The following is a 15,095-nucleotide window of genomic DNA, read 5'->3' as shown; positions in this document are numbered from 1 at the left end:
GATTGCATTACTTACATTAACTTCTTTCCCCTTGGGATTGCATTACTTACATTAACTTCTTTCCCCTTGGGATTGCATTACTTACATTAACGTCTTTCCCCTTGGGATTGCATTACTTCTGTTAAATAACATCAACTGCACAATCGGTAAGTTCACAAAAGCAGTGACTGCATTTCAAACTGATGCAACGCCGATTTCATTCTGCCAAGGCTCAGTAGTTAAGAAGTTAAGCTTTCCATCAGAAATTCTTTCTGGACCAGCTGCTGTGGCTTGGACTAATGTTGAGCACTGGCGAACGAAGGTTAAAAAAAATCCACCCGATTCAGAAATATTAAAATAATTGTGGGATTTTTCGGCCCTGATGGGTTCCTAGCCAGAGCTGAGCATTTTTTGGGGGGGCTCTTATGGGGAAGGCTGGGGCCAAAAGGGTTAAGTGTCATCCACTTCACATGTGTGTTGGAGAGACCTGACTGAACTTTCTGCCATGTGTGTTTCTCTCCTGCTAGTCTAGTTGATGTCAGGGGACTTGTTCATGGGCTGCAACTCCCACATTCGCTTGTATGTACACGAGTGGGCTTTTACGTGCATGACCATTTTTACCCCACCATGTAGGCAGCCATAGTTTTTTGGGGGGTATGTTAGGCAACAAAGGAACTGCCCAGTCACAGTCTCAAATCTTAACTGATCTCTATATTATCATAATTTTACCCATCTTTATCGGTGAACAAGAATAAACATGTTTTCCTGGAAAACTGCATTGTTCAAAACTCAGTAAAACATAGCTTTACTTCTAAATTGCATATTCAAACTCAAAACAATAAATATTTGGTTTGGCTCGTACTTTTTCCAAAGCAAATGACCCTGTACTTATGAGAATTAATGCTCATTCCTAACAAACATACACATATTATACAGAGGTACGGTTTTGTTCTATAACACATGCATAAACACATACATGTGCAAATACACTTATCTTCACACAGATAAAATACATGAGCTGTGAACGTAAGTACAACGCTTTAGTCATTTGTACTGAAAGCTCAAAACAAGCTTTAACACATATCTTGATAAGGCAAAAATGGAAGACTTTTTTTTATTTTTTTTATTATTTAACATTGACTAGTCTAGTCTATTATGTCAAGGACCTACGTCTTGTTTTCTTTTGGTTACCAATGTATCACAGGTCCACTGATCTCTGAAATTCGCATTTCTGTATCATCACTTCCTCTTTCTTTTGCTTTTCCATCTGTGGGCTGCACATCCCCATTCACTTCTATGTATGAGTGGGCTTTACATGTATAACTGTTTTTTTTTTACCCCAACATGTATGAATGTAAGCATACTTATTTTCGGGGGGTATTTCCACTTATTTTCCTCATTCTTTATTTATAACATGAAGTTTACTCTGATATTATGCAGTTATAAACAGAACATTTTATCCCACTGATTTTGTTGAACTGTGCACCCCTTTTAATCGTCAATCCCAAATCCAGTGAACTGTTTGGCAGTTACTGTTCCATGTTCAGCTATTCTTTCAACACTTGTTCTAAAGTCTGACTCGTCAAACCTTTCACAACTGGACATTGAAGGTTTTAGTAATGACAGGATGCTCATTGCGGGTGATTTCGTAATTATCTGAGTGATCCTATCAGCTTTCTACACTTTCCACAGTATGTGATATCTCCTCTCTCGGCAGTTTGTATAGACACCTTGGAATGTCTAGAGTTTGAGGAGTGGTCACGGACTAGATGAAATCTCATGGTTAGATGTCTTTCGGGTCTCAACCTGCAGCAATTCTATTTCAACATCCTCTGATCTTGAAGGTCAGGCCAGGTTAACACGGAGTTGGGAGAGGGTGGAAAGAGAGAGGAGGGAGTAGGACCAATGTAACAGATAACATGGTTCATGGAAAGTATTCGAATGGATCAAAACACAAAGAAAAAAAAAAAGCAACCATACGAAATGAAAAAGGTAATCATGAAATCTGAGAACAATGCATTTAAATCCACAAAAGGATCTCTTATGTGATTCGAAGCATATCATTCCATGATTCCTTTAATGTTTCATCTGGTTTGATTTTCTTCTTCATTAAATACACATATTCACATGTATTTTGGAGAAGAGAAGGGGGTGAATTAGTATGTCAAGGAAATAACAATGACACACATTTTTCAGCATCTCAATTGAAATGTCATAGCAATCAAAATAAATCTCACAAAAAATTATTCAACATCCCCAATATACAACAACATTGCAATCAAGTGACGTGAGCTTGTTCTTGTTCTTGTTGCTTTCAACTGCGTCAACACAAAACTGTCACATCTACAAAAAAAAACATGATATACCCACAAAACCGAGTTTATGACACAGTATCCCAACCATTTAGCTCCTTATGGCAAATAAGATGAGGTCATGCTAAGGACGCCAGCCATTCCGCTTAATTTATCATCACCAGATTACAAAAATTCGTAAATAAGGAAAAAAAGAATACTTAAAGCTAAACAAAAAAAACAACAAAAAAAAAACAAACAAAAAAAACCCATAAAAAAGGCCATATAGGCAAATAACACTGCAGAATGGGCAACTAGTGCCTATCCCAGTGTTTACAATCTCACTACCAAATTGCCGGAGCAAAACAGCACAGACAGAACATTACAGACTGCGGAAAAGAGAAAAAAAAGTGTCAAGGCTTGCTTGAAAAAAGAAAGGGGAATGGACTGGGAAGGCAGAGAAGGGAGACAACAGCAAAGGAAGAAAAAAGGCAGAAACAAAGAGAATGATAGAAAACAGGATATTTCAAGCACAGAATTTCCAGAAGGCTTGGATGCTGTCTATACTGAAAGACCCCCGGCATCCCCACAGGGGGAAGTGATGAGTCAAAAAATCTCTGTTCACCGTCCCCTCTTCACCTAAAGTGACTGAAAATCTGAAAATGATTGTTTGCCTTCTTCGGGGATTGAAAATAATAATTGTTAATATTCTTGAACTGAAAATAACCATTCACCTTCTTGAGTGATTGGAAATAACCATTCATGTTCTTCGGTGACTGAAAATAACCATTCACCACCTTGAGTGACTGAAAATAACCATTCACCTTCTTGAGTGATTGGAAATAACCATTCATGTTCTTCGGTGACTGAAAATAACCATTCACCACCTTGAGTGACTGAAAATAACCATTCACCTTCTTGAGTGATTGGAAATAACCATTCATGTTCTTCGGTGACTGAAAATAACCATTCACCACCTTGAGTGATTGGAAATAACCATTCATGTTCTTCGGTGACTGAAAATAACCATTCATGTTCTTCGGTGACTGAAAATAACCATTCACCTTCTTGAGTGATTGGAAATACCAATTCATGTTCTTCGGTGACTGAAAATAACCATTCACATTATTGAGTGACTGGAAGTAACTACTTGTCTTCGAGTCACTCATGATAATCATTCACATTCTTCATCTGATACATACTTCAGGGACTGAAAATAATCAGTCACCTTCTTGAGCGAGTGAAATGATCGGTCACCATCTCCAGTGAGTGAAAATAACCATCTACCTTCTTCGGTGACTGAAAATAACCACCAATTAATTTGTCTTCTTAATGGACTGAAAATAATCAAAATATGTGTGCACTGAAGCTGGTGGTAACATTGCTATGCTCTGCAAATATCTGCACAGCAGTATTGAAAGTCAAAATCAAACACATGACTGCTGCTAAAACATGGGAAAAACCCCCCAACCAAAACAACAAAAAAACAAAACAAAAACAAAAAGCACCTTGCCTGGACATAAGGGATAAATAAACTGAACTAAAAGATTAAATAAACAGTACTTTGATTGGAACTGTAAGTACTTTGATTGGAACCTAAACTACCTTGCTTTGGAACCTAAAGTACCTTGTCTGGAACACAACAAAAAAAGGTTTTACACTGCAGTCAATGATTGTCATGGTGACTGACTAATCCATTTGATCTTCAGTACCCATCTTTCCATAATCATGCTCCAGCCTTCTGCTCTGTCATCTTCACAGGACTGGGAATACATCATGAAATACAACAACATATGAAGTAATGCCCTAAATATAACCATACATTTTTGGGAGAAAATGAGATCAATTCTTAACAAAAAAAAAAAAAAAAAAAGCCTAACAAACTACGAAAATAAATAGTCAGCTGATCTACTTAGGGATGTGGAGGTGGTTTGAATAGTCAAAAATGTACATGTCTCTGAGGTGGTTTTTATTTATCATTTCTCTTTCTATCTTTTATTCTTAAACACGCAAGATGTTCTTAGCTGTGTCGATGTAATTTTGCTATCCCTTGATCATTTGAACACGAACACACATTTCAAATGCATGTGTTATGTTTGTATTGTAAGCATGAACAACATGCACACATGTGGGAAGAAGAAGACATAATTGACTGCAGGATTCTTCAAAACAAAACACTAAAGTTTATAAAAAAACCTTTCTGGTGGTAGATGAATCCTCTTTGTTTAGTGGGATACGGCGTTTTGAACCATAGGCCTGTTATCAAGTGATGAAAAGAGGACAGTGTGGATAGGAAAGCCTATAGGTTTTTTTTTTTTTTTTATAAACTTTACTTTTTTGTTTTGTTGTGACTACATGTGAATTTCTCTTTGCTGAAAATAAAGTTGACTTGGTGATGGAGGTGGACGCTTGCGCACAAAACTGACACACTTTGGGGGTTTGCGCATTTAACGCACATACCGTATCAACGAACGTATCATATCACTCACAACGTAAAAGGCCTGACAGAATGCTGACTGTTGGATGTATAAATGAAATCCAGGCAGTAGAATGTAAAAGGTGTGAGAAAATGCTGAATGCACACACAAAATCCAAGTAATATGTACAAGTCCTTTGCAACTTGTTCATTCTTTGTTCACACAGAGAGCCCCACATCAGACATGCATTCCACTTCTTAAGTTTGAACTCCATGGTTGATTGTGGCTGATTTTTCTTATCCTGAAATGTCTGAAGATAGGAGTTCAGGGGCTACATTATTATAAAGGAAAAAAACAACAAAACAAAATCACCAAAATGCCCAAACAGAAATCTGTATAATATGGAAGTACTCCCACATGTGTGACACTACATTTTTTTTTTTTTTTTTTTTTAAATATGTGGCAAAAATCTCACAATCAATTATATAGACATATCCACACTTCAGGTGCATGCCAGGACAGCACTCTTATATTTCTGACCAAAAACATTCATCTCATAAGAAAACAACAACCCAACAATGTGCACACACATTCTCGCCTGAGCATGAATGGGTGATTACACTTGACATCTTAACTTTCCACTGACCAAAACTATCCACCGTTTTCATCTAGATTCAAACAATCTAGCAGTACTCTTTCACTTTTTTTCCCCCACCACAAAGACAATCAACACCATCCCATAGCTTTTATCAATGTGCAGCTTTGCTGTCAACTGGGGTGAAGCTGAGAGTCAGGGTGAATGATGATCTTGGTAGTAATCTCAACCACATTTCTGATATGATAATGAACACTTTCCACAAAGATGCCCACACAAACACAGCTGTTGTAAATGGTCCAGTCTGTCCTATTTCAAGGTTGGATATATATCTCTAAAACCAAAAACAACAACAACAAAAAAAAAAAAAAACCACACCAAAAATGAATAAACAAAAGAACAAGGCTGTTCTGTGTAGAACAGATGAAATAAAATGTCACCTCAGTAAAGTTGTCAAAAGTAACATTTGGGAGAGGTTTTTTTGTGTGTGTATTTTCAATTTTTGTTTTCTTGATTTTTCGGGGTTATTTTTGGCCTAAGTAAAGTAATTGAAGCTGAAAATAACCTAGCCAAACAAGCTGTGTAAAACAAACAAACATACAGGAAAAACAACAACACATCAGACAACCATAATTTACTATCCTAGATATGTATCAGTAATATGATGAAATGACTTTCAGCAACAACACAGCAGCAGCATTCTTTCAAGCAAACCAAATTGAATCCTTTCCTTAATATAGCCTTAAAAAAAAAAGAAGAAAAAAAAAAAAGGGGGGGGCGGGGGGGAAGGAAAGAGGTGAGGTGAGGTGTATTCCAATGGCTTGGCGAGAGGTATTGGGATGCCTGGGGGGGGGGGGGGGGGGGGGGGGGGGAAGAAGTTGGGTGAGGAGAGGGTGGTGGGATGCAGGGGTGGGAACAGACAGGAAAAGTGGCCGGGGACACAAGTCACTTGGAGGAGGGTGGGTGGTGGAAGGGAGGCAAGAAAAAAAAAAAATGGCAGAAGGTGGGGGGGGAGGGGGGGGGGGGGGAGTGAGGGTGAGGGACGTACACAGGTCATCACTGATATATATATATATATATATAGTGAACTCCTGAGGCAAACAAACAAACAGGGGTGACCTGTGAGTGGTGAAACTGACAGACAGATGGACGCACGCATGCTATATCTGGATCTCGATCAGTGAGGCCAGGAGGCGGGAGACGTTGACGCCAGACAGGATGCCCAGCACCAGGAACAGAGCCATCATCATGCCTGCCGTGCCCGCGTTCTGCGCGTCCACTTTCCTGGGGACGGGAAGGAAAACTGGTGTTTAGCCACTTACATTATATAGAATATAATATGTCTTTATTACCAAGTGTACCTATGTCTTTATTACCAAGTGTACCGGGGTCACAAGGAATATTGGGGGGATAGTACATAACTAGGTACGATCATAAATCGAAAATCATACACAGATACAGTAGAAATTAGGATATATACAAGTGCATATCAATATAAAAACTTGTGCATACTCACACATGCACGCACTGCACACACACACACATGCATGCACACACACACTCTCTCACACACACACATTTGAACAGAAGCTGCATATTACATGTGGATGGGGCTGATGACTAGATCTTCAGATAGATGGTTGTTGATTGCACAATTCTATTTATCATACTGGATTTGTTCGAGAGACAGGGCATTGATTGCTTTGGGGAAAAAAGCTATTGGTGAAGTGATTGGTTTTCATCCTTATACTTCTGTACAGTCGACCAGAGGGAAGCATCTCGTAAATCCCAAAAGCTGGATGTGATTTGTCCTGGCCGATTGATTTTGCTTTTTCGAGTAGCCACTTATAATATGTCTTCTAGAGAAGGTAGATCAGCCCCGGTAATCTTGGTGGCAGTTTTTACAATTCTGTTAAGGGTTGATAGTCGTGTCTGACAATGACCATCAGAACTGCAGAGGAGGCAACTGCTGTTCCGACTATTTGGGCTAGAATCTGATTATAGTGGAAGGTGTCTTGCCCAAGTTATATCACCACTCTCTTGGCCAAGAGGGTTTTAGGACGGTCAGCGTTGGGATTCTTCTTCAGCGTTCGATATTGCTGGGATGTGTCAGAATTGAAGCTTTGTCACCCTGACGAAAGCGTTGGGATAGTTCCCAAAAGCACAGGAAACCAATGATGACCACCCAAATGGCAGCTATCAGTCGGCTCTACCCAGGTAGGCAGTCTGTTGTGCAATGGACCACGTGTTTGTAAAGTGCTTAGAGCTTGGTGTCCGACCGAGGATAGGGGCTATATAATTATCCATATCATCACTATCATTAATATTGTGCTTTCCCCTAACAATCAGAATGGGATTGGGGTGTGTGTGTGGAGGGGGGGGGGGGGGGAAGATAAATATTTATATAGCAAAAAAACACTTGTGCAGAGACAAATCAAAATGCTTACACACCAGTCAATCACATTCAAGGATAATTCAAATTCAAAGGAAAGACAACTAAAAATACATGCAAACAGAAAACACGAGAAACTGTAGACTGGGAAGACAGGGAAGGGACAATGGGGGAGCCGCTATTTTGGAAAGATGGGTGTAACAGCAGAGTGTTTAAAGTGTTGGAATTTCAATCTGAGGGTCCCGGGTTTGAATCTCGGTAACAGTGCCTGGTGGGTAAAGGGTGGAGATTTTTCTGATCTCCCAGGTCAACATATGTGCAAACCTGTTTGTGCATGAACCCCCCTTTGTGTGTATACACAAGCAGAAGGTCAAATATGCATGTTATAGATCCTGTAGTCCATGTCAGTGTTCGGTGAGTTATGGAAATGGGAACATACCCAGCATGGACACCCTCGAAAACGGAGTATGGCTGCCTACATGGCAGGGTTGAAAAAACAACAACAACTGGTCATACACATAAAAGCCCACTTGTGTATTATATACGAGTAAATGTGGGAGTTGTAGCTCATGAAAGAAGAAGAAGGAAAGAGAGAGGATTAAACCCTATTCCCTAGTCTGGCCTTAGTTTGTATAAAACATGATCATGAAATAAATAGCTGTTGTAAAGTGCACAAACATTGGTCTCTGATGGAAGATAGGCACTGTTTATCAATAATAATAGTAATATTGATAATAGTCATAAAAATAACTAATGATAAAAGAACTTCTTCGTTCATGGGCTGCAACTCCCACGTTCACTCGTGCGTACACGAGTGGGCTTTTACGTGTATGACTGTTTTTACCTCACATGGTGACTATAAAATTAATCTTACATTAATATTGACAGTAGCATTGTTTTACTATGTTACATATTCATTTGTTTTATTTCTTCACTTACTTTTTATGAATAAGTTATCTGATACAAATGATAATAGAGTTCATCAGCTGTCATGTTAAAACTCAAATGCAGCGTTTGTGAACACAGTATAAGCTTTAAGCTTGTTGATATGCTCTTTTGTCTTTGTTTGCATTGTAATCATGTGTACTGTTTAACAAATTAAAGATGATTTAAACCAACAAAAAAGTCAGAAAGGACCAGCCACCATGGTGAAAAGGTTAGCGTCGTGGACTGACGGCTTGGAGGATGCGGGTTCAAATCCCAGCGGAGGTGGGTTTTTTGGCCCGTGGCCGGCTCCTACCCAGAGTTGAGTGTGCTGTGGGCTTAAATGGGGAGACTGGGACCACACAGTCGAGTGTACTTGACCAACACTGCAAGTGTCTGTATCTCTCGGGCCTGGTTAACGCCGGGATATCAATATGACAGGAAGCGTAGAGTATAGCATTGTCACGCAGTCCCAAACCAAAATGGACCTACATAGCAACATCGTCATCCTCCTCCTCCATCATCATCAATATAGACGAAACAGTCTCAAAGTCTGTGGCCTTTCATGCCCTGCTCTCATGGTGACCTCAGTTTCGATACCCCTCCACTTCTGTGCTTGGGGTGAGTTCTGTCAATGTCTTCAGTGTTGGCAGATTCATGGGGGGCTGTTGTTTGAGGGACGTGGTGGTGGTCTCCACTCTGGGAGGGGCGCTCACTCAGTCTGGCTCCGCGGCTAAGCCATTATTGTCGTTAGTAGGGGGCTTAGTATACTGGTGGTGTCCTAAGTACGTTAAATCAGAACAGGCACCACTGAACACCATCGAAGTGACTCAGCAGCAGTGCAGGGTATCCTCTGGTGTGTGGCCTTCTGGCGACATAACATCAGTGGTTCCCTGTGGACTGCCGACGCTGGAACTGTGACGACGAACCTGGGTGTGGCCATGTATGGGGGATTCTAAATGAGCGGCATGGGAGTCATGCCACTGAAATGGTGCAGATGATAGGGCAGCAAAAAAAAAAAAGAAAAAAAAAAAAAAAAAAAAAAAAAAAGCAAGCCAGAAAGGAGCAACTCACTTGGGGGCGTACATCATGCAGAGACTACTGAAGTAGCCACTGGTGTAGGCCATGAAGGCCCCGCCCACGATGTAGACGTAGTCGTTGTCAATGAGCACGGGCCAGGCGCGGGAGTCGGGGCGGAAGTTACACAGCAGGTACAGGGGGATGAACAGGCCACGCAGCAACACTGGGATCCACACAAACCGCGGGCCGGGCTGTGTGACACCACCCAACACACGCACACACACTTCAGTTCCTGGATCTTTGTATATATATATATATATATATATATATATATATATTCTCCTCCCCCATTCAAGCACATGGTAGGGTAAGCCATTTGTCTGCATTTCTGCAAGCGGTTGCTACAAATCACACCCTAGAATGACCACATAAAATTGGATTAGGTTTTGCTCCTTGTGAATAATTACAGCAGACATATCAAGCTATCCTGCTGGTGTGTATTCAAAAGCTTTAGTCTAAAAATAGGAAAATTCCAATTATGATCACAAATATATCCATCATGGAGTCACTTTCAAGCACTTCAGAACTTCACAGAAATTTCTGTCAAGGGACACTAAACGGAGTGATGGTCTGGAGGTAACGCATCCGCCTAGGAAGCGAGAGAATCTGAGCGCGCTGGTTCTAATCAGGGCTCAGCTGCTGATATTTTCTCCCCCTCCACTAGACCTTGAGTGGTGGTGTGGACGCTAGTCATTTGGATAAGAAGATAAACCGAGGTCCCCGTGTGCAGCATGCACTTAGTGCACATGAAAGAACCCACGGCAACAAAAGGGTTGTTCCTGGCAAAATTCTGTAGAAAAATCCATTTCAATAGGAAAAACAAATAAAACTGCACACAGGAAAAATACAAAAAAAATGGGAGGCTGTAGTGTAGCAATGTGCTCTCCCTGGGGAGAGCAGCCCGAAATTCACACAGAGAAATCTGTTGTGACAAAAAGAGAAGTACAATACAATACAATACAATACAATAATGAGGTTAAGTGGCTCTTGGGCCCCAGCTGTAACTGTTCTAGTATTTTCGTTCACCTGTCCAAATATTTTCTTTCCTGCAGAATCTACCCTGGGACAGCTCTCTAGTTTTCCATGTTTTATTTCTTTCTTTATTCATTTTTTTCCCATTGCACATAGTTCCTGCTTAGTTTATCGTTTCATCCAAACCGACCAGCACCTGGAAATACACAAAGGTCTAGTTGAGAAGGGAGTTCAAAGTTCACAGGAACTTGCAGGAAACAAACCTGGGACTCTTTCACTTTCTAACCAGGCACTATGTCCCACTGGGCCACTGCCCAACCTCAAGCCTCACCCACCCATTCTGAAAAAAAACAAACAAAAAACCCAAAAAAACACCATACGAAAGAATCCACAAACTCACCACACGGATGAATTCTGTGCTGAGGTTGCCCAGCATGGCAAACAGATTGAAGCTCAAGAAGCAGAAGATTGGAGTCCAGTAGATATCTGCACACAGAGAGGGAGGGAGGGGGTGTGGGGGTGGGTGGGTGAGGGGGATACAATGTACTTGGTCTATCCCTCAACATACCATTTCTAACAGTCAATCCACCGCCTCCAATTCAAACAGAAAAAAATGAAATAAAAGTCAATTTATCATTTGGGGATACAATGTACTCAGTCTGTCCCTCGGCATACCATTTGTAACACAAATCAAATAGAAAAATGAAATAAAAGCCAATTTATTATTTGATACATCAGGGATACAATGTACACAATCTATCCCTCAGCATACCATTTGTAACAGTCAATCCAACGCCTCCAATTCAACTAGAAAAAAATAAAGTAAAAATCAATTCATTATTAGGGGATTCAATTTACCCAATCTATCGCTCAGCACACCATTTGTAACACAATTCAAATAGAAAAAATAAAATAAAAATCAATTTATTATTCGGGGATACAGTGTACTCAGTCTGTCCCTCAGCATACCATTAGTATCAGTCAATCCACTGCCTCCAATTCAAACAGAAAAAATGAAATAAAAATCGACGGGCGCAATAGCCAAATGGTTAAAGCGTTGGACTTTCAATCTGAGGGTCCCGGGTTTGAATCTCGGTGACGGCACCTGGTGGGTAAAGGGTGGAGATTTTTCCGATCTCCCAGGTCAACATATGTGCAGACCTGCTAGTGTCTGAACCCCCTTTGTGTGTATATGCAAGCAAAAGATCAAATACGCACGTTAACGATCCTGTAATCCATGTCAGCGTTCGGTGGGTTATGGAAACAAGTACATACCCAGCATGCACACCCCCGAAAGCGGAGTATGGCTGCCTACATGGCGGGGTAAAAACGGTAATACACATAAAAGCCCACTCGTGTATATACAAGTGAACGTGGGAGTTGCAGCCCACGAACAAAGAAGAAGAAGAAGAAGAAATAAAAATCAATTCATTATTCCACACTCAAGTCCTCATCCCATCACTTATTTTCTCAAGCACATTCAGCTTTTCCCCTGTTTATACTGTTATGCTTCTTTTAATTTCTCTCTCTCTCTAATCATGCACACATTTCTCTGTTAAGCTAATTAATATATTTTTTTCCTTCAGAAAAAAAAAAGTGTCTTTTCCATCTGCTAGTCTCCCTTATCTGTCTTGCCATTTTTTTCTGTTTACTGGTCCATTTAGTCAACAAACGTCTGTCCTCCAATCATCTGTTTGTTCTTCTATGTACGTATGTCTGTATTTATCCAGGGTATTGTTATTGCTTTTCTTCTTCTTTTTCTTGTTTTCTCTCCCTGTGCATGTATGAGGGTGGTTTTTTTGTTTTTTTTTGGCTTTTTTTTTCCATTTCCTTTCTTCTTTTTCTTCTGGTTATCTCCTTCAAAAAAAAAAAAGCAAACAAAAAAAAAAAAAAAAACAAACAAAAAAAAACAACAAACAAACTCACACAATGAATAAATCAAATGAAAATTAAAAAAAAAAAGTTTTTTCAGTGAGAATTATAAAAAACCAACAACAAAAAAACCCACCGCTTCCCATCCTACCTGGAGACACACACACACACACACTCTCTTTTTTCACATACTCACTTTAACTCTCCCCCCACCCCTCTTTTTCTCTCACTCACATACACACACACACACACACACACAATCATCTTGAACCTCAGCTTATCTGACCCGCACACAAGAGGCGGGGGGCTCACCTGGGAAGGGCAAGTGCAGTCGTTTGATGTCGCTCTGGATCTGAGGGAAGAGGGCCAGGGACACAAAGAACACGAACCATACGCTCAGTGCCAGCACCCAGATCTGTAGCAATACACAGGACATTCAATCAACAGACATTCAAACCAGTATTCCTACACATACACACCCACACACCTATACACGTACACACACACACGTGTGCGCACATACTCACACAATGGATTTTGTAAGGCTGGACTGTGTGCTGCAGCAGTCGACAGTGCAAGCAACGAACCAGCAGCGACCTCCACCTTGCGTTCATGTTCATCAAGTGAAAGCGAGGCTAAAGTCAGTGACAAGATGGTGGAGGAAGCCGTGCTGGTTCTCTTCAACTCGGACACTGAAGACGAAGATTTCAGTGAATTCAGCGAGCAGGATGACATGGAATAAATGTGACTATCCCTAAATTATGGATCTTATTTTTGTTGTAATTTTCTTTTTTTATGTGGCACTAGTAGTATTTTCGCTTGCTTTTCTTTGTGTTGTTTCCGCTTGTGTTTATTTCATAACCTACAGTATTGACAGCTTTTCCGTAGTATGCGTATGTGTTCCGGTACCGGTAATAAGTGCGGCTTATAAGCCAGCGTTGCTTATGTGTGTATGAAGTTCAGTTTAAAAAAAAAATTAGTGGGTGCGGCTTATATACCAGTGCACTCAATAGACTGAACTTACTGAAAATCACAACGAAAATAAGATCTTGGTGGAGAGAGAGGAAAAATCAGAGAAAAGTGCCTTTCGCAAAGGACACAACACAATGCTGAATGGAGGTTTCAAACCCTGACCACTAGTGAACACTGGACCAGAAGTACAATGCCTGATTAATTCTGTCACAACACAATGCTGAATGGAGGTTTCAAACCCTGACCACTAGTGAACACTGGACCAGAAGTACAATGTCTGATTAATTCTGTCATAACACAATGCTGACTCCAGGTTTCGAACCATGACCACTAGTGAACACACTGGACCAGAAGTACAATGCCTGATTAATTCTGTCATAACACAATGCTGACTCCAGGTTTCGAACCATGACCACTAGTGAACACACTGGATCAGAAGTACAATGCCTGATTAATTCTGTCATAACACAATGCTGACTCCAGGTTTCGAACCCTGACCACTAGAGAACACACTGGACCAGAAGTACAATGTCTGATTAATTCTGTCATAACACAATGCTGACTCCAGGTTTCGAACCCTGATCACTAGTGAACACACTGGACCAGAAGTACAATGTCTGATTAATTCTGTCATAACACAATGCTGACTCCAGGTTTCGAACCCTGACCACTACAGTGAACACACTGGATCAGAAGTTCAATGCCTGACCCAATCTTGTCACAGTGCCTTCGTTGCACCAGAACCAGGCGAACCCACAGCCCCTTTACCTGCTTGAAGACCTTCCAGTAGACAGAGATGCGGCCGCAGCACGTCTGTTGCTGCCCTTTGTGTGCTCTCCTGTGCTTCAGTTTGGTCAGCAGCTTGAAGTGCTGGTAAAATCTCTGCAATCAGAGAGAATAGAATAGATATATGTCTTTATTACCAAGTGTACCAGGGTCACAAGGAATATTGGGGGGGGATAGTACATAACAAGGTATGAACATAAATCGAAAATCATACACAAACACAGATACAGTAGAAATAAGATACATACAAGTGCATATCAATATAAAAACATGTGCATACTCACACATGCATGCACTGCACACACTCACACACACACAAGCGCACGCGTGCGCGCACGCACACACACAAACACTCTCTCTCTCTCACACACGCACACACACACATTTGAACAGAAGCCGCATATTACATGTGGATGGGGATGATGACTAGATCTTCAGGTAGATGGTTGTTGATTGCACAATTCTATTTATCTAGAAGTGGGAGACGAAGTGGTTCATGTCTCTTTTACTGTTTTTGCCTAGAGAACAGTACGTAGTCATTTATATACAAGTATGAATAAACGAGTATGCATGAATGAACTTGGTTTATATAGGATGCCTGGAGAACAGTATGAAGTCATTTATATACAAGTATGAATAAACAAGTATGCATGAATGAACCTGGTTTATATAGGATGCCTGGAGAACAGTATGTAGTCATTTATATACGAGTATAATTAAACAAGTATGAATGAATGAACTGGTTTATATTTATAGAATGCCTGGAGAACAGTATGTAGTCATTTATGTATGAGTATAAATAAACGAGTATGAAT

At 40.6% G+C, this 15,095-nt stretch overlaps 1 protein-coding gene across 1 annotated transcript in view; it reads right to left on the bottom strand.

The window, feature by feature from the left end:
* Positions 1-6,322: 6,322 nt before the first annotated feature.
* The window catches only part of LOC143279364 (equilibrative nucleoside transporter 1-like), a 67,870-nt gene continuing 59,097 nt past the window's right edge, over positions 6,323-15,095 (bottom strand). Inside the window, exons 10-14 of the mRNA XM_076583387.1 lie at positions 14,263-14,376; positions 12,835-12,937; positions 11,051-11,136; positions 9,673-9,869; positions 6,323-6,566 (exon numbers count right to left, since the gene is read on the bottom strand). Coding sequence (XP_076439502.1) covers positions 6,443-6,566; positions 9,673-9,869; positions 11,051-11,136; positions 12,835-12,937; positions 14,263-14,376 — 624 coding nt within the window. The 3' untranslated portion in view covers positions 6,323-6,442. The remainder of the gene's footprint in view (positions 6,567-9,672; positions 9,870-11,050; positions 11,137-12,834; positions 12,938-14,262; positions 14,377-15,095) is intronic.

This window comes from Babylonia areolata, chromosome 2 (assembly GCF_041734735.1).
Source record: "Babylonia areolata isolate BAREFJ2019XMU chromosome 2, ASM4173473v1, whole genome shotgun sequence".
Taxonomy (NCBI): domain Eukaryota; kingdom Metazoa; phylum Mollusca; class Gastropoda; order Neogastropoda; family Buccinidae; genus Babylonia; species Babylonia areolata.
This window is presented reverse-complemented; position numbering and strand designations above follow the sequence as displayed.